The 17,788-nt window shown below is 50.7% G+C and overlaps 1 protein-coding gene across 2 annotated transcripts in view; it reads left to right on the forward strand.

Annotated features, from left to right (window-relative positions):
* Positions 1-17,788, forward strand: part of ALDH3A2 (aldehyde dehydrogenase 3 family member A2) — a 20,058-nt gene continuing 2,270 nt past the window's right edge. The window contains exons 1-10 of one of the 2 annotated variants that reach the window (XM_073315588.2): positions 1-15; positions 4,008-4,182; positions 5,306-5,537; positions 5,650-5,735; positions 8,442-8,650; positions 10,222-10,339; positions 10,867-11,008; positions 12,712-12,878; positions 14,363-14,462; positions 15,085-15,320. In XM_073315588.2, the coding sequence (XP_073171689.1) occupies positions 4,021-4,182; positions 5,306-5,537; positions 5,650-5,735; positions 8,442-8,650; positions 10,222-10,339; positions 10,867-11,008; positions 12,712-12,878; positions 14,363-14,462; positions 15,085-15,320 (1,452 nt within the window). In that variant the 5' untranslated portion in view covers positions 1-15; positions 4,008-4,020. Of the gene's footprint in view, positions 16-1,768; positions 2,128-4,007; positions 4,183-5,305; positions 5,538-5,649; positions 5,736-8,441; positions 8,651-10,221; positions 10,340-10,866; positions 11,009-12,711; positions 12,879-14,362; positions 14,463-15,084; positions 15,321-17,788 lie in introns of those variants that run through there. The other variant, XM_073315587.2, reaches the window with a different exon arrangement.

Raw genomic sequence — 17,788 nt, forward strand, 5'->3', positions numbered from 1 at the left:
GAAGCTGCGATTAAGGTAATGTCTTTTTATAACACGCCACTTTTGTTAAAGCTTAATAGCAAACTACCTACGCCCAGGGAAGGGGAACCACTGTGGGTATTTACTATGAAATACCTGCCCTTTATTTTCTCAGGCAAGGAAGAGTGCTTCTGGAGGAATAGCTTTCCTCCTCTTGCATAGGTATTTTCATGTAGTGGAAGCTACTTATGGTAAACTCTGACATACAAAGACATAGAATGAAATGCCTGTATTGTTTTAATAGAGTAGGCTGGGGAGAGAATGAAGTCTCCTTTTACAGTGAAGTTGTTCTGTAAACACAAATGGCTTCTTTATAACCAGGAGCTCCTATCCCTGTAAAATTTGCAATGATCAAGCTGTGTTTTGCAGTGTGGGTGCCCAGACACTAGAGTAAATGGTGCTACACTTCAAAACAAATTCATTCTTAATATTTACCATTTTTTAGTAGCATTTAAATAAAAGGGATGGGGGTTATGTTTAAATAAATTCCGGGAAAGAACGGAGGCAGGGCAGATTTCTCAGCTGCCCTACCTGACCCTGGGAAAGGGCAAGAGAGCAGCTGGTACCCCAGAGACCACTCTGAAATACACTGACATAGAGAGAATCCTATAGGTTGAGCAGCTGTGTTCTGTTTGCATGTTTTCCATAGGTTTTTTTCTATGATTTGTATGAACATAGGGTCCTTTGTTGCTCAGGAGTCCCTCTGCCCACTGCTACCTATTCCCCAACTGCACCCATAATCTTGTGACTTTACGATCTCAGAATTAATGAGCAGAGGATTAGTACCCTTGCCAACCGTTGCAGGGCACCGGCAGAGATGCCAGCTCCCTGGGATGGGTGTTCTAAACCTGGGCCAAGCTGCAGCTCTACCTGCTGGGAGGGTTGAACGAGCTGCATGTAAATGCCTATACACCTGTTTATTCAAATGAGCTCGACATGCTCTGCTAATATTGACTCAGGATCAGGACTGTACCAAGCTAAATGGGTCAAAGGGAACATGCCTCTTGGGCTGGCCATGCCCGAACCTGCAAGGGCCCTACTGTTGTTTACAAATTTGCAAAGTAATTTACCCCACACCCTAGACTGCAATGGCTCCTTCATTATCTCTTCCAACCTTGTCTGTCTCTACCTCCATCTCTCCTACACCTAGTCCCTCCCTTCCAGCCCAAATTCAATGCTTTGTCTACTCCTGATCTCGTATCCATTGTCATGGTGCTTCCCCAGGCCCCTACGTCCACCTCCCAGGTGCTGCACGTCAAGTGCCCCTGTTCCAAAGGACAGGTGAAACTGCACCTCTATGTGAAATACAGATCCAAACACTGTACGCTTTCTTTTGCTTGTTCTATATCATACCTGCTGCTCAGGCCTTTAGGGTATGTCCCCGCTGCAGCTGGGGGTGTGACTCTCAGACTAGGTAGACAGATACATGCTAGCTCTGCTCCAGCTAGCGTTCTAAAAATAGCACTGTAGACATTATGGCACAAGCTAGCCACTCGAGTATAGACCCGGGGGGTGGGCAGGCTCAAACACGGGTGGCTCGCCCTTTCTACAACCTCCACACAGCTATTTTTAGGGCACTAGCTGGAGTCAGTCTTTGCAGGCAAAGAGGCACACTATCAGCTGCACTGTAGACATACTCTTAGACTCTAGTCCCTCAGGCATGGACTTGCTACCTGTGGCATAGCTGCACAGCGCTGGGTACCATCAGGGCACTAAGCTCCCACAGCTCCAAATAAAGTCATGGGGCTGCAGGTGCTCAATGCTTCTGAAAATCAGGCCCTAAAAAAAGCAGAACGGGCTGCAGAAACCACAGACAGATGGATTAAAGCAGGTGTTATGGGGTAGTGACTGGTTCTGCATGACAGGGACATGCACCCCCTCCCCCATTCCACCTACTCTGACACTATCCCCACTCAACACTGCACTCGCTCAACAGGGACCCATGTCTGCCCTAATGTGCCCACCCTGACTCTCCTCCCACCCCACCAGGGACCCACGCCCACCCTGCTGCTGCACCCACCCACACATAACCCCCACCCCAACACAGTGCACACCCTGGCAAGGACCCACATCCAGAATCCTCTACACACTCCGGGTGCTTTGGAGCAGGTGGGTCCTTCCGCTTCCTGGGTGTGTTTGGGGAGGCATCAGGGTGACTCTCCCCAGCGTCCCCTCCATTCTCTCTCTCTGGGGGGGCTGGATTCCTGCAGCGTCCCCTCCATTCTCTCTCTCTGGGGGGGGCTGGGTTCCCCACAGGGGCCCCTCCATTCTCTCTCTCGGGGGGGCTGGGTCCCTTAGGGGCCCCTCCATTCTCTCTCTCTGGGGGGGGCTGGGTTCCCCACAGGGGCCCCTCCATTCTCTCTCTCGGGGGGGCTGGGTCCCTTAGGGGCCCCTCCATTCTCTCTCTCGGGGGGGGGCTGGGTTCCCCACAGGGGCCCCTCCATTCTCTCTCTCTGGGGGGGGGCTGGGTTCCCCACAGGGGCCCCTCCATTCTCTCTCTCGGGGGGGGGGCTGGGTTCCCCACAGGGGCCCCTCCATTCTCTCTCTCGGGGGGGCTGGATTCCTGCAGCGTCCCCTCCATTCTCTCTCTCTGGGGGGGCTGGGTTCCCCACAGGGGCCCCTCCATTCTCTCTCTCGGGGGGGCTGGGTCCCTTAGGGGCCCCTCCATTCTCTCTCTATGGGGGGGCTAGGTTTCTCCAGCGTCCCCTCCATTCTCTCTCTCAGGGGGGGGGGCTGAGTCCCTTAGGGGCCCCTCCATTCTCTCTCTCGGGGGGGGGCTGGGTTCCCCACAGGGGCCCCTCCATTCTCTCTCTCGGGGGGGGGGCTGGGTTCCCCACAGGGGCCCCTCCATTCTCTCTCTCGGGGGGGGGGGGCTGGGTTCCCCACAGGGGCCCCTCCATTCTCTCTCTCGGGGGGGGGGGGCTGGGTTCCCCACAGGGACCCCTCCATTCTCTCTCTCGGGGGGGGGGCTGGGTTCCCCACAGGGGCCCCTCCATTCTCTCTCTCGGGGGGGGGGCTGGGTTCCCCACAGGGGCCCCTCCATTCTCTCTCTCGGGGGGGGCTGGGTTCCCCACAGGGACCCCTCCATTCTCTCTCGGGGGGGGGCTGGGTTCCCCACAGGGGCCCCTCCATTCTCTCTCTCGGGGGGGGGGCTGAGTCCCTTAGGGGCCCCTCCATTCTCTCTCTCGGGGGGGGCTGGGTTCCCCACAGGGGCCCCTCCATTCTCTCTCGGGGGGGGGCTGGGTTCCCCACAGGGACCCCTCCATTCTCTCTCTCGGGGGGGGGCTGGGTTCCCCACAGGGACCCCTCCATTCTCTCTCGGGGGGGGCTGGGTTCCCCACAGGGGCCCCTCCATTCTCTCTCTCGGGGGGGGGGCTGAGTCCCTTAGGGGCCCCTCCATTCTCTCTCTCGGGGGGGGCTGGGTTCCCCACAGGGGCCCGGGTTCCCCACAGGGGCCCCTCCATTCTCTCTCGGGGGGGGGCTGGGTTCCTCCAGCATCCCCTCCATTCTCTCTCTCTCTGGGGGGGGGCTGAGCCCCTTAGGGGCCCCTCCATTCTCTCTCTATGCGGGGCTGGTTCCCCACAGGGGCCCCTCCATTCTCTCTCTATGGGGGGCTAGGTTCTTCCCCCCGAGGTCCTTCCACTCTCTCCATGGGGGGGGTCCCTATATTGGTTGGACCGGAAGTGCGGCCACGTCCCTACCTGGTCAGGTGACCGGAAGGAGGCGGTGTCAGCGCGGGGGGGGGAGGGTCAGGTGGGAGGCGGGCTGCCCGCAGCTGAGGCGCGGCAGAGTCAGGTGGGCGGGCCCCGCCCGAGCGGGAACCAGCGCCGGAAACTCCCCCCCGCCCCCGCCCCTTGCGCGAGCGCGGCCAACTCCCGCCTGCAGGCGCGGGGGGTCGTTGCCTCGCGCTGCCCGCAGCCCGGCCGCTGATTGGCCGGTCCCGGGGGAAGCGCCGCGCGGCGCCCCGTGACCGCCGCCTCTCCCGGCAGGTCCCCGCCCGCCATGGAGACGCCGGAGCAGACGGTGGCGCGCGCGCGGGCCGCGTTCCGCTCGGGCCGCTGCCGCCCGTGGGCCTTCCGGCTGCGGCAGCTGCGGGCCCTGGAGCGGATGGTGAAGGAGAAGGAGACGGAGATCGCCGCCGCCCTGCACGCGGATCTGCACAAGGTGCCCCGCCGATCGCCGTCTCTCAGGGCCGGAAGGGACCTCGGGCGGTCATCCGGTCCCGCCCCCTGCTCGGAGCAGGGCCAGTCCCCCCTAGGTGCCCCAGATCCCTAAATGGCCCCCTCAAGGATTGAACTCCCAACCCTGGGTTTAGCAGGCCGGTGCTCACACCACTGAGCGACCCCTCCCCCCTGCCGGCGGGGGGGGGCCTGGCGCCAAGACCCCGCTGCGCGGTGCCCTCAGGGGCTGGCTCCGGGTTCAGGGCTTAAAACACCCCCCCCCCCCCCGTGGGAGGTGGGTGCGGCGGGCCTGGGGTGGCTGTGGCCCCCCTGCTCCCTGCAGGCTCGGTCCAGCCTCCTCTTCCCCCTGGGCGATTTCAGGTCTGGGCCGCTGCCTGCGTCTGGGCTCAGGCTCTGAAGCCGGGGCGCGTCTGTTGTAGACAGGTTTCAGAGTAACAGCCGTGTTAGTCTGTCTTTGCAAAAAGAAAAGGAGGACTTGTGGCACCTTAGAGACTAACCAATTTACCTGAGCATGAGCTTTCGTGAGCTACAGCTCACTTCATCGGAGGCATGCCGTGGAAACTGCAGCAGACTTTATATATACACAGAGAATATGAAACAATACCTCCTCCCACCCCACTGTCCTGCTGGTAATAGCTTATCTAAAGTGATCATCAGGTGGGCCATTTCCAGCACAAATCCAGGTTTTCTCACCCTCCACCTTTTTGTGTGCTGGAAATGGCCCAACCTGATGATCACTTTAGATAAGCTATTACCAGCAGGAGAGTGGGGTGGGAGGAGGTATTGTTTCATATTCTCTGTGTATATAAAGTCTGCTGCAGTTTCCACGGTATGCATCCGCTGAAGTGAGCTGTAGCTCACGAAAGCTCATGCTCAAATAAATTGGTTAGTCTCTAAGGTGCCACAAGTCCTCCTTTTCTTGTTGTAGACATGTGTCTTCTGGGGGCATCCCCCGCCCCCCGCAGTCGGGCAGTAGGTGCGTGCGCCAGCCGCCAGCCTCGGCTAATTAGATTTGCCATCATCCTGCCTCTTGCTCCGGGTGTCTCCAGTAACGTGACACCCCTGCTGTGGCGCTCACTGACGGAGCACCCTGCTCTCTGTGACAGAGTGAATGCAATGCATACAGCTTCGAGATTATGGGAGTGTTGGGGGAGATCGCCCTGATGGTGGACAGGCTTCCTACGTGGGCCGCCCCGAAGCCTGTTTCGAAGAATATATTGACGCTGACAGATGAGGTCTACATCCACCATGAACCGCTGGGCGTGGTCCTGGTTATTGGGGCTTGGAACTACCCCTTTGTCTTGATTATGCAGCCTCTAATAGGGGCCATCGCAGCAGGTATGGTACAATCCTTGTGCCTTGTTTTGTTGGCCTTTCCCGTCATCCTTTCTCCCCTTAGTGTGTTCCAGGCTCAAGCAGACAACACATTGTCTTGACTTTTGTCTCTTAGGAAATGCTGTAGTGATCAAACCTTCAGAGATAAGTGAAAATACAGCAAAGCTTGTAGCTGAGCTGATCCCACAGTACATTGACAAGGTCAGTAAAAGCCAACATTCCTGACAGTGCTGTTGTTTTTAGTTGTTATTCATTTGTCTTGCAGTGCCTGGGCCCTGTGCAGATACAAGCTTTGTATCCGTATCTGATCCACGATCCACAAACATGATCCGTGGATATCTGAGGATATTTGCAGGGCTCTAGACATAAAATTTAGATCCGCATCCATCCGTACACATTGTCCGCGGACATAGTGGATATCCGTGGATTTGCATGGCTCTGCCAATGCAAGTTCCATCTTGCTAGGTGCTATACAGGCATGTAACAAAGATGGTCTCTGCCCTAAAGAGTTTGCAGGTGGATACAGCAAACAGACAGGGTGGAAGGGGAGCACAGGCCAACAGTGAGACTATTAGGAACAACAGGATCAACAGAGGGGAGTTTATGGAGGGATTAGAAGGAAAATAATGAGGTGGCTTTGCAGGTGTCCATGAGGAACTCATGCACGAGGGAATGTTCCAGGCAGTTAGTGTATTGTAAAGTCAAGCAGACTATTCGCCTTTCCGTTCGCTGTTCTGAACTGCCTCTGAAGGACAGGGTTCTCTGTGGGACCAAGTGTGGTATCATTCCTTTCAGGTCCTGCTTCTGTGTTAGAAATTAATAGGAGTTTTGCTATTGACTTCAGCAATGACAGGTTCAGGCCTCCTGAAGTTTGTCATGAATGGTGACCTGCTCTCTCCAAAAGTATCCAAACTCTGCAAGCCAGGATGCTGCAATTAGGATTATAGCACAAAGGGGATCCCAGCACTTTTGTATCCTGACAGCTATTGTGAAACCCTGCTCTGTTTAAATAGGATTATTTTGCAAGTTAACTCAGGCACTGGAGAAGGATAGCATTACTGTTTGGTAGCACCAGGGTTGGGGAAGCAGCAGTATTTCTAAAGTGAACAGCTGCTGCTTTAGTGCTAGTGACATTGAATCAAAATGTTGCAACGACTCTTAGTCTGCAGTCATAGCTACTTGGGTGTAGAAACCTGGCCGTTCCTGGCCATCTCTGGGGGGCTAGTGGGTCTCTGAGCGCTCTATGAGAGGATAAAGGCCAGTCCACCTCTGGGCCCATATGTGTCCTACCAATCCCTCTTAGGGTGAGATTTGCTGCGCTGCTTGTGCTCCTCTTTAAGGCAGGTAAATGATTCTCATATCCTAGCCCTGACAGGACTTGTGGTGTTTGAGTGTTAAAATCTCACTGGGGATAGATGTAAAAACTACCAATTTGATTGGCCCCAGCTAGGAAACTGCTTCAGCCTCATTTTGGTGGAGAGCTGCCTTGAGATCCCGAAACCTACTAGAGTTGGCACAATAGGATAAGTGAGGGGTGGGTCCCTGCAAGTGGTTCTGTATTGGGGGGGAGAGTCGAGAGGTGGCTTGAATGCCAGACTTTTTGCAGACTTTCATTTCCCATCTCCTCTATTGTCTAGCTCTGTGCAGGGCTGGCAGGTGGATTGCCAAAAGGGAATTCCTTCTTCCCACAATATTAAACCAAACCAGAGTCTTCTATTCCTTTTGCAAGGGGAACTGTTAACCAGCTTCTCATTCAGCCTGGTTTTGTCTGCGACCCAGTTAACATGCTGCAATTCTTCCCCGACTGCTGCCACGGAGCATTTCATTATGTGTCCTTTCTTACAGACAGTTCAGGCTTCCCCTTCTTAGGAACACAGGACTAGCCACGTTGGATCTGACCCAAGGTCCACCTAGCTCTCCATCCTGTCTGACAGTGGCCAGCACTAGATGCTTCCAGAGGTGCAAGAACCCTGCCAGAGGCAGATGTGTGCTAATCTTTCACCTACCTGAGGTCTCATTCTGGTCTCTAATAGTTAGAGATTTGCTTAAGCCCTACAGCATGAGGTTTCCTACCTGGTGGTGGTGGTGGTTGTGAAGCACTAATGCCTGCTAGTACCTGCACGTTTGACTCCATGTGTCTGCTATTTTGAAGAATGGGGATGGGATGGCACTCCCTGGCTAGAAGAGAACAGGCTCCGTGAGCTCGAACGCCGGGCAGTGAACACTTCAGTGTAGTCCATGCCTTGCTAAAGGAATTCTAGGTAGTGGGATTATCAGCAGCAGAGGCTTAATTCTCCCCCTGCCCCAGGCAGCATTAGCAAGTCAGCCCTCTTTTTAATGAGCACCGCCAGATGGCCCAGGAGACACAGTTGCAGTCTGTTGCAGGTATTTCCTGCGATGCTGCAGTCATGCCTGTTTAGACAGTTGTCTAAAGATAATGAAGCCATGAAAGTAAACCAAACTTCCCATCATGCTGTATTGTTGTGGTGTTTAATCCGATGACTTCTACTGACACATCAGTAAAAATGTCCAAGAGCTAAGAAGCAACTGCCATTTCCATACCAAAAACCACTGCTGTTGGCTTTGATTCCATCTTGGCTTCTGTAACCTGGTGCTGGCAGTAATTGCCTCCCAAGTGGCTGTAGCTTTGTTAAAGCAATTGGTGCTTTGCTTGAAGGAGCCAGACTCTGAATCTGGAGTTAACCGCTTACATCAGGCATGGGAGACCTTTTGCAGTGTTGAGATTTCCAAGCAAACAGTCCAAACGGGATGGGGGCTGCATTTGCAATGAACTTGCCATGCAGCAACAGCAAAGTAACGATATCGTGTTACAAATCTCTTGACATTTATTGCACCAAAGTCAAGTCAGTTACACAAACGTCTTGCTATTTCTGTCTGCATTTGAAGGACCTGTACCCAGTTATTAATGGAGGAGTCAAGGAGACAACTGAGCTGCTAAAGGAGAGGTTTGATCACATCTTCTATACCGGGAGTTCCCAAGTGGGCAAAATTGTCATGGAAGCTGCTGCCAAGCACCTCACCCCTGTCACTCTTGAACTGGGTGGAAAAAGTCCATGTTATATTGATAAGGACTGCAATATTGAAATTGCCTGCAGGTGAGCTCATCCTCTAAAGGTTCAATTGCTGGGGGCGGGGTGAAGTCCATGAGGAATGTTTGTGGCTCACAGCGTTGGACACATGCCTCCGTGACTATGGTGGTGTCTTATGGCCGGGCTGTCCTTTCCTACACTGGTTTCTCTCTGTCTTGGGATATTGATTGGCTCCCACTTGACCCCACTTCTGCATGTTTGAGTTTTAACAAATAGAAACTGAAAGATGAAACTTTTATTTTAGCATATTTGGCTCTGTTAATGTTTTTTAAAAGCTTTTATCTAATTAGTTTAAATAAATTAGATTATACTTGACTGACCACATTGGGCGAGAGAGGAGACTTTAAAAGGTGAAAAATTAGCTTAATCTGCCCCCTCGTTATTTAAATAGACCCCAGTCTTGCAAGTTGCTCCATGTGCAATACTGGCAGGATCGAGGCCGTGGTTTTGGATTTTTGTTTGTATCATCCCATTCAGTTTCACAGCCATCCTGCAGAATCTAGAACAAAGGGCACATGTCCAGAGTCCCACAGCAGCGATCTCAGAGTCCCGCAGAACAGCGATCCCAGACTGGTGTATGGCAGCTGCCGTGCCTTGATGGGACCCTGCTCTGTGAATTATTGAGCAGTACAAAACCAAATATTTAGGGAGGTCTGTTTTAAAATAGGAGGCAGCATTCTTTAAAGCAGCTGTTAGAGGCCTAATTCAGTAACTCGGCTTACTATGGATGCTGGGGTATTAACATTTTTCTTGCAGCACAGCAAAAGAAAATGGCTCAGATTGAAAAGTTGTGGAGAAGCAGCATATTCTATTGTACGCTCATAACTCAGTTCTCCAGTTGCCTGAGCAGAGCTTGAGGATCTAGTATGGGGGCCCCAAGGTTTGTGTTCATTGTAAGAGCGCAGAGTTCTTTAACACAAGAAAATCATAGCATGGTACAAATGCTGTTTAATCTTGTAAAATGAGACTAAAACCTGTACTGTTCGTACAAACGTACTAACGGTCTTGCTATGTAGAGACTTTGGAAGGCTGCAGCCTGTAGATATGACCGACTGATCACCAATGTTGATGCAGAATGTTACAGAAAGATAGTTACTGTACCTTGTTCAAGGCTATTGCTCTAACTCTTGGCTATTTTTAATTAAAGCAGCAGACTGCAGAGTTCAGGTGCTCTTGAATTGCTGGAGTTTATGCTGCAGTTGATCCATTGCGTTTTAGCATCTGCATGCAGCATTGGCTTCAGAATCCTCTGTCAGCATCAGCTGGGGGGATCCTCTGACTCGTAATGGGGGTCCCAATGAGCTTGGTTTATCTAGATTTCAAAATTTGTTTGCCGATCACTAGAAAACAGCATCATGGGGGTGTAATCTCTGGTGAGAAACATCCCTTATCTCCCCCCACATGAGTCATCCTCCTGCAGGGAGGTGTGCTCCTGGGAGAAGCTGAACAGCAAGATAGTAATCACTTAGAATGGTTCGGGGTGGGTGTGGTGCGTGGGTAGTGCCCCATGTAGAGATGGCTCCTCTTGTCAGTAAAACACTAGTAAATGGAGATCAATTCTTTTCTTCCGTCCTTAGACGAGTAACTTGGGGGAAGTATTTGAACTGTGGGCAGACCTGCATTGCCCCCGATTACATCCTCTGTGACCAATCTATCCAGAACAAAATAGTGGAGAATATCAAGAAGACTCTCAAGGTAAGTGTTAAGTGACGCTTGCTTTGCAAATCTGCAGCTGCTTTCACTGTAATTGTAGCTGTGTGTGTTTTGCCCCTGGAGTTCCCGTAATTACGAACCTGTATTTCAGGCTCATGATGGTGTCAAGTGTGTGCTTTGGAATGTTTGTAAACAACTTGACAACTCCAAAGCCCTTGTCATAGCAGTGCCAGGTCTGGGGACTTACTCTGTCAGATGGCCCGACTTGTGTTTCCTGGCATCCATTCTGTTTTCCCAAGCCTGTAGAGTTTCAGATCTGTGCTGTGCAAATGTAACTGGAAATCCATACCTGCTGAGAGCACACTAATACATTTCAAGGAGATGACAGACACTTCCGAGGCTGAGAAATGGCCTCATCTGAGTAATGACAGGATTTGCAGCCTTGCAGTAGTCCAGCTGATGTCTGTGCTGACCCTGGCCTAGGCGGGTAGGTGCCAGATTATTGATCAACTTGTCCAATTTTTAAACCCCACCCCCTTTTCTTTTCTTCTTTTTTTTTTTTTTTACAGGAATTCCATGGGGAAGATATAAAAAAATCTCCAGATTACGAAAGGATCGTCAACAAGCACCACTTTAAAAGGCTCGTGACGCTGCTGGAAGGGCAGAAGATAGCTTATGGAGGAGAGACTGAGGAGGCTTCGTGTTTTATCGGTATTCCTTCTACATTTGCTTGGGACAACAAGGTGGCATATAGGTGTGACCATGATCCTTATGCCCAGCTAGTGTTCTCTCCTCTCCGAGCTGATGTGTAGTCAGACTTCTGGCTCATTTGGCCTGTGTTTAATCCAGTTGGTGCAGAGGATTAAAATAAAAAGCAAACACATAGGAATATCTCTGCAGCCTAATGTTCCTACAGGAGAGGTGTTTCTGTCAGCTGTTTCAGTGTTTTGATATAGCTATTCATTCTCCTCATGTCTAGTATGAACAAAACACTGGTGAATGGCAGAATAACAGACCAGCTTCGGTTTCCTCATTTTCAGGTCTCTTCCCCCCCCACCCCAAGCTTTCAGACTCCTATTAATCTGTACAAATCTCTTCTAAGTCACAGAGACTTCTGGTGCCAGTTTGGAAGTCACACCGTGGTGCAAAGCCTCTGGTTGTGCTCAGGTGGTGCCCACACCACAGCCATGAGGTCTGCCTATTGCCTTCCCTTTTTACAAGGGATAAAGCATGGGGCTGGGATCCAGGAAACCTGGGTTTGTTCTCGGCTCTGCCACTGACTTCCTGTGTGACCTCGGGCAAGTCACTTGGCCTAACTGCTAACGATGCATACTGTAGCCTGGTCCTATAATAAATGCCAATTGGTACTCAGGTAAGGAGAGGAGTCCCCTAAGGTTCTTGCCCCAGGATCAGACACAACAGAGTCAAAACTGACAAGTTCAGTATCTTGTAGGGAACCCCAGGCTGTATGGGAAGGGCACTCACCTGGAGAGCAAAACACAACCTTAACCACCTTTTATTAATACAATTAATAGAGACAAGAAAGCTCCAAACCACAGAAGCAAATAGCAATAATAGAGCATTAGAGAAATCTTAACCGTTATTTCTTGCCTAGCATATGCTCATACTTATATACCCAGACCCCTTTCTTGGAGATCTGGTGGTCAGAGACAAGACAAAGGACCAGCCCTGTCTCCGGCACGCAAAATGGGTCCGATGGTCCAGATCCCCAGTGCTTGAAGATAGGTGATAAAGGATTGAAAGCTGGAGGGCTAGCTGCCTTCTTCACGTGGGTTCTTGCTTATATAAGGCCTGGGAATCACCCTGAATGTTCATACAAACACTCTGCCTCCTCTGTCCATATCCAGCTTCCTCACCCTTATAATACTGGGGTGCCTTTCCCTGATAGGCTAGCATATTCATCCCTATTGACTCATCCCTATTGCTAAAGCAAATTTGTGGTTAAATGTCTGCCCACAATCCTGTCCAAAAATATCCAAGCTTAGTATCAGTTCAGTATTCCTGCGGTTGCTTAGTCTTATGTCAACTTGTCTCATAAGCAAGCTATTCCCAGTTCCTCAAAATCTAGGGTGACCGTTGGCCACGTTATTTGTGCTAAAGGTCAGAGGCCTATGCTTCACTTACGCTAACTTGCTTAAGCCAGTGTCTTACAGGATGCCGGCCTGTAGGTTCCTTGCGTTACTGCTCGTGAAATAAGGCTAATCTGGCCCTACGGGCTGCATACCCACCTTACTAGATCAACAAAACTGCATTTATTTTCTTTGAAAATTGAGATGGGGAAACTAGCTGTGCTTGACCATTGCTGAGCTAGATGCAGGAGAGCAGGCGGGGCTTCTTGAGCAGAGCATTTATTTCCCTATTCCTAACTCGGTTTTCTCCCCTGTCTGCCGTAGCCCCGACTATACTCACGGATGTTAGCCCAGAATCCAGGATCATGAAAGAAGAGATTTTTGGCCCCCTCCTTCCTATCGTGACGATAAAGAGTGCAGATGAAGCCATTCAATTCATAAATCAGCGGGAGAAGCCACTCGCCCTTTATTTATTTTCCAATGATAAAAAGGTAGGTCCTGGGCCGCACTGCGCAGTTGGACGCACAACTCTGCCCTGTTTATTATAAACACAGAGCCAGGTGCATCCTTGGCACAGCTTCATTGAGTGCATTTGGCTTTAGCTCATGTTAAACCCCAGCTCTTGGGTCCTGTGGAATCAGATATTCCCAAAGCTTCTGGAACTCTGGGGGCAGGAAGTAACTTAAATCAATCCGTTTTGCCCTCACACCCGGGTGGGAACGCAACATAGATGGGTCATTTTGGCAAGCGGCTTCCCACCACTCCACTGCTCGTCATAATAGGTCAGGGTGACCAGGCTCTCAAAGTGGGTCAGGCCTGTTCATACACCACCAGCCGAGTGTTATGTAAGAATGTGTAGCTTGGCAACATAGCAGAGACTGAAATACTAGCTCAGGTAAGGACACAGTCAGTAACAGCGGCTGGTAATCTTTCATTACAGTATTCAGCAAGTTGAGGCCTCCGGACTTGCAAAGACTGTAGCTAGTACAGATCTTGTACAGACCATTGAATCAGCTATTGCTAGTGGGAACGTGATAAAGCCAAACACATTATAACCAAAAGGGAAAGGGGGGTGTGTGTGTCTGCCTAGGAAAGCTAACTCTAACCCAGCTGCTGGTGCAGTTCCACAGAGGGCAGTGGGGTTGTACTCGCATAGCTAAGAGAATTTGTTGTCTTGAATCTGAACTCCTAGTTCTAAAACAGGAAAGAACTCGGTTAATGCAGAGTATTAAAACTCTGTACAAAGGGTAGCTCCTCCTGGAAAAGACAGTTATCAGGCATCTCAAAGTCTGAGCATGGAAGGATCTTGTGCAGTCAGCACCAACTTCTTCATTGTGACACTTGGCCCTAGTTAGCCTGCTTGCCAGCCCTTGGAATACAGCTGCTAATTCAGCACTCTGAGATTTTATTACATTTATAGCCATATAAAACCTGCATCCTTTATGGGTGGCTTCTTAGGGCATTTCCCTAGTTGGCCAGTCTCTGGGTTCTCTCAGGGGAACTTTTCAATCCTTCCTTAGTCAGAGCTGATGAATTAGCAGCTGAATTGCAGAGCTGTGTGATGTAACCCTGATCATGCACCCGTTCTCACCTCTTGATGCTCACTGCATTTAGCTTTGAAATATTAGTCCCTTTAAACATTTCTAAAACTTGACTCTATAGTGGTGATCTTAAAACGTTCATCACAATGCTGTAATCTGACAAGATGCCAAGGAAAGTGTTGGCTGCTACACGGCCACTACATGGTGCTGTTTTGGAGACTTCCAGCTCAAAAATTTTTGCCCATGAAATGTGGCTGGAGAAACAGAACATTTCTGAAGCCACAGGTAGTAAACTTGATGGGCGGGTTCCCATCATCCCTAAATTTCTTTGTCAAGATAGTTTCTATCACAGTGTTGATCATCCATCTAAAACTTTATACTGAACGCAGCCGGTGGGTTATCTGGTATTGTATCGTCTGTTTGTGTTTTATTAGTTGATCAAAAGGATGATATCGGAGACCTCCAGCGGAGGTGTCACTGCAAATGATGTCATTATGCACTACACTCTCCCAGATCTGCCCTTCGGTGGAGTCGGTGAGTTACAGGAACTTTGTGTAATAAACCATGAGTGTGCTGTGTAGAGCTGATCTCTGTATCTTAGCCACTGGTTCTTTCCAGTGATCTCGTGATGGATCAGAGCCTTGGAGTTCTGTACAGCAGGTGGCCCCTAGACCTTCTTAAAAAATAGACAGACAGACAGCAGGTTCCCATAGAAACCTGCTGGCCTGAATTCCCCCCGTTTATCCTCAGAACAGGTAGACACACACCCATAGGCAGCTTCCAGCGCATACACCTGCACTGCACCAACATTCCTCCACCCTGGCCTGGAATGACCTCTTCTGTGGATGAGCTGCTAACTTCGTTTCCAGGCCCATTCAGTCCTTGGTCTCTCTGCTGAAAATGCCATCAGGGGGTCCTGTTGTGATGTGGACACCTGTCCTCTGGAAACGGGACTTAGACCCACCAAAGGTTTGACGGGGGGCAGGTTACTGAAGAGGAGCTGGGTTTTGAAAGGAACTTGTCTAGTGAATTCCCACCTATGGTGCACATTCTGTGCCTTTGTTTTCATGTGGCACACTGCAAGCCTGGATGTGCCTGACTGATTAACTTACCCAACCAACTGCATGCTAACTAGTGTGTGTGTTGACACATTCAGGGAACAGTGGAATGGGCAACTACCACGGCAGACACAGCTTTGAGACCTTCTCCCATCGCCGCTCCTGCTTAATTAAGTCTCTGACGATGGAAAGTATGAACAAAATCCGGTACCCGCCAAACAGTCAGAGGAAGCTGGACTGGGCAAAGTTCTTCTTCTTGAAGCAATTTAACAAAGGCCGACTGGGGCTCATTGCCCTGGCCCTACTGGGAGCCATACTGGCTGCGGTGATAAAGGTGAGCTTTGGGGCTCTGTTTTTCTGTACCATTGTGTGTTTTAAATGAGGGTTTATTTCTGAGCCCATTTAGCGCCAGGAGGTCCCACTTCCCAGCCTTGCTCCTCTCCTAGAAGCTGCTCTACTGTAACTTTTGAGCTGAGATCTGTGTGACAGCAGGGCCAGCCAGAAGCACTCAAATCTGCTTCTCTCTCACTTATGCTAGCAGGATCCAGACTGGTAACAGAGCTGAGCTGATTCTTGGGTAAACCCTCTGAGTCTGCTAGGCCATTATTGCTCTAATTTGATGGGTAACGTATGAGAAACTGAGTCCTCCTCCTGAAGAACAGGGGTTGGGACATGGCTGGATGGGATCTGCAAGGGCTGCATGAGCTGCTTCCGCAACTCTTTCGGCATGAGAGCTTTCTTTGGGAGTAGGTTGGCTACCTGGCTAACGAACTGAATATGTGGCATTTGCAGCTGCGCATTACTTACAGGGATACTGTGGCGGGACTGGGCTGAGAGGGGAAGGTTGGCTTTTGGCTCTGCTGCAGACACCCCCTGTGGATGTGGGGATATTTCCCTCCCTCCCAGAGGTGCTGTTGAGCTCTGGAGAGGGGGAGCAGGGCTGTCTGGGTGGCATGAAACTCTTTCAGTTTGGAGCAGGTGGAGGATTCTGCTGGGACTAAAGGACTAAACTGGGAGGACTAAACTGGGAGGAGTGGTAGATATGCTGGAGGGGAGGGATAGGATACAGAAGGACCTAGACCAATTGGAAGATTGGGCCAAAAGGAATCTGATGAGGTTCAATAAGGATAAGTGCAGGGTCCTGCACTTAGGACGGAAGAACCCAATGCACAGCTACAGACTAGGGACCGAATGGCTAGGCAGCAGTTCTGCGGAAAAGGACCTAGGGGTGACAGTGGACGAGAAGCTGGATATGAGTCAGCAGTGTGCCCTTGTTGCCAAGAAGGCCAATGGCATTTTGGGATGTATAAGTAGGGGCATAGCGAGCAGATCGAGGGACGTGATCGTTCCCCTCTATTCGACATTGGTGAGGCCTCATCTGGAGTACTGTGTCCAGTTTTGGGCCCCACACTTCAAGAAGGATGTGGATAAATTGGAGAGAGTCCAGCGAAGGGCAACAAAAATGATTAGGGGACTGGAACACATGAGTTATGAGGAGAGGCTGAGGGAGCTGGGATTGTTTAGCCTGCAGAAGAGAAGAATGAGGGGGGATTTGATAGCTGCTTTCAACTACCTGAAAGGGGGTTCCAAAGAGGATGGCTCTAGACTGTTCTCAATGGTAGCAGATGACAGAACGAGGAGTAATGGTCTCAAGTTGCAGTGGGGGAGGTTTAGATTGGATATTAGGAAAAAAATTTTCACTAAGAGGGTGGTGAAACATTGGAATGCGTTACCTAGGGAGGTGGTAGAATCTCCTTCCTTAGAGGTTTTTAAGGTCAGGCTTGACAAAGCCCTGGCTGGGATGATTTAACTGGGAATTGGTCCTGCTTTGAGCAGGGGGTTGGACTAGATGACCTTCTGGGGTCCCTTCCAACCCTGATATTCTATGATTCTATGATTCAAGACGGTCCATTGTGAAAAATGTCTTAAAATTCCAAATGAACAGCCTCCAGTAATGCAGCAAACCAGGCCGTACATGCTGCCTGGGGAAAGTGAGGGTAACCAGGGGCTGCGTGTGCTGTCATGCCACACAGCATACATGTCAACTCTAACTTGTGAATCTTTCCTGCCGCAGCATGGCTGGACTTGGGGACAGAAGGGAATGGTAATTGTAGATCAGTATGTCAGTAAAGACTGGTTGAATTGGAATCGCCATTGGGGATCACATCCACTGTCCCTCTAGTGCAATATCCTGTCTGACAGTGGCCAGCCAGAGGTGCAAGATCCCCACATCAGGCAATTGCAGGCTAATTGTTGCCCACCATTAGGTCTCCACTCGTCAGAGATTGGCTTGATGAGCCCTGAAGCACACAGTTTTCTGTCCCTTCCCAAATTCTTTGTTACCATGCACTATGGAATGAGTTCCCTCTTAACCTATTGTGCCAGTCTTGTGACCAACTCTCTTTAAAATAAGGCCTTGTTCTGCCATCTCCCCACACCTCATTACGTGCCTTCTCAGTGAAGAGGGTGACTAGAGGCATTTTTAAAAGCATTTGGGTTTTCCCAAGATCAGTGACCTGTGCTGAAGAGAGCAGCCCTGGGTGGTGCCTTGGCAGTGCAGAGACTGTGCTGGCTCAGTCATTGCTGAGGAGCAGCAGGTTTCAAAGCCCTGCTAGTCCTGCTGAAGCAAGATAGGACTTTCCTTGTGTGGTGTATTACAGACCCTGCTTGTAGAGGGGGGAATCTTTCAGAGCGGCGGATGTGGGTACAGCCTGGAGTGATGCAGGCTTTCCTTCCGTCCATCACTTTGACTCTTTACCCTTACAGCCTGGTCACATGGGGGTTGTGAAGGGATGATTCTTC

The sequence above is a fragment of the Lepidochelys kempii genome, chromosome 17 (assembly GCF_965140285.1).
Source record: "Lepidochelys kempii isolate rLepKem1 chromosome 17, rLepKem1.hap1, whole genome shotgun sequence".
In the NCBI taxonomy this organism is placed as follows: domain Eukaryota; kingdom Metazoa; phylum Chordata; order Testudines; family Cheloniidae; genus Lepidochelys; species Lepidochelys kempii.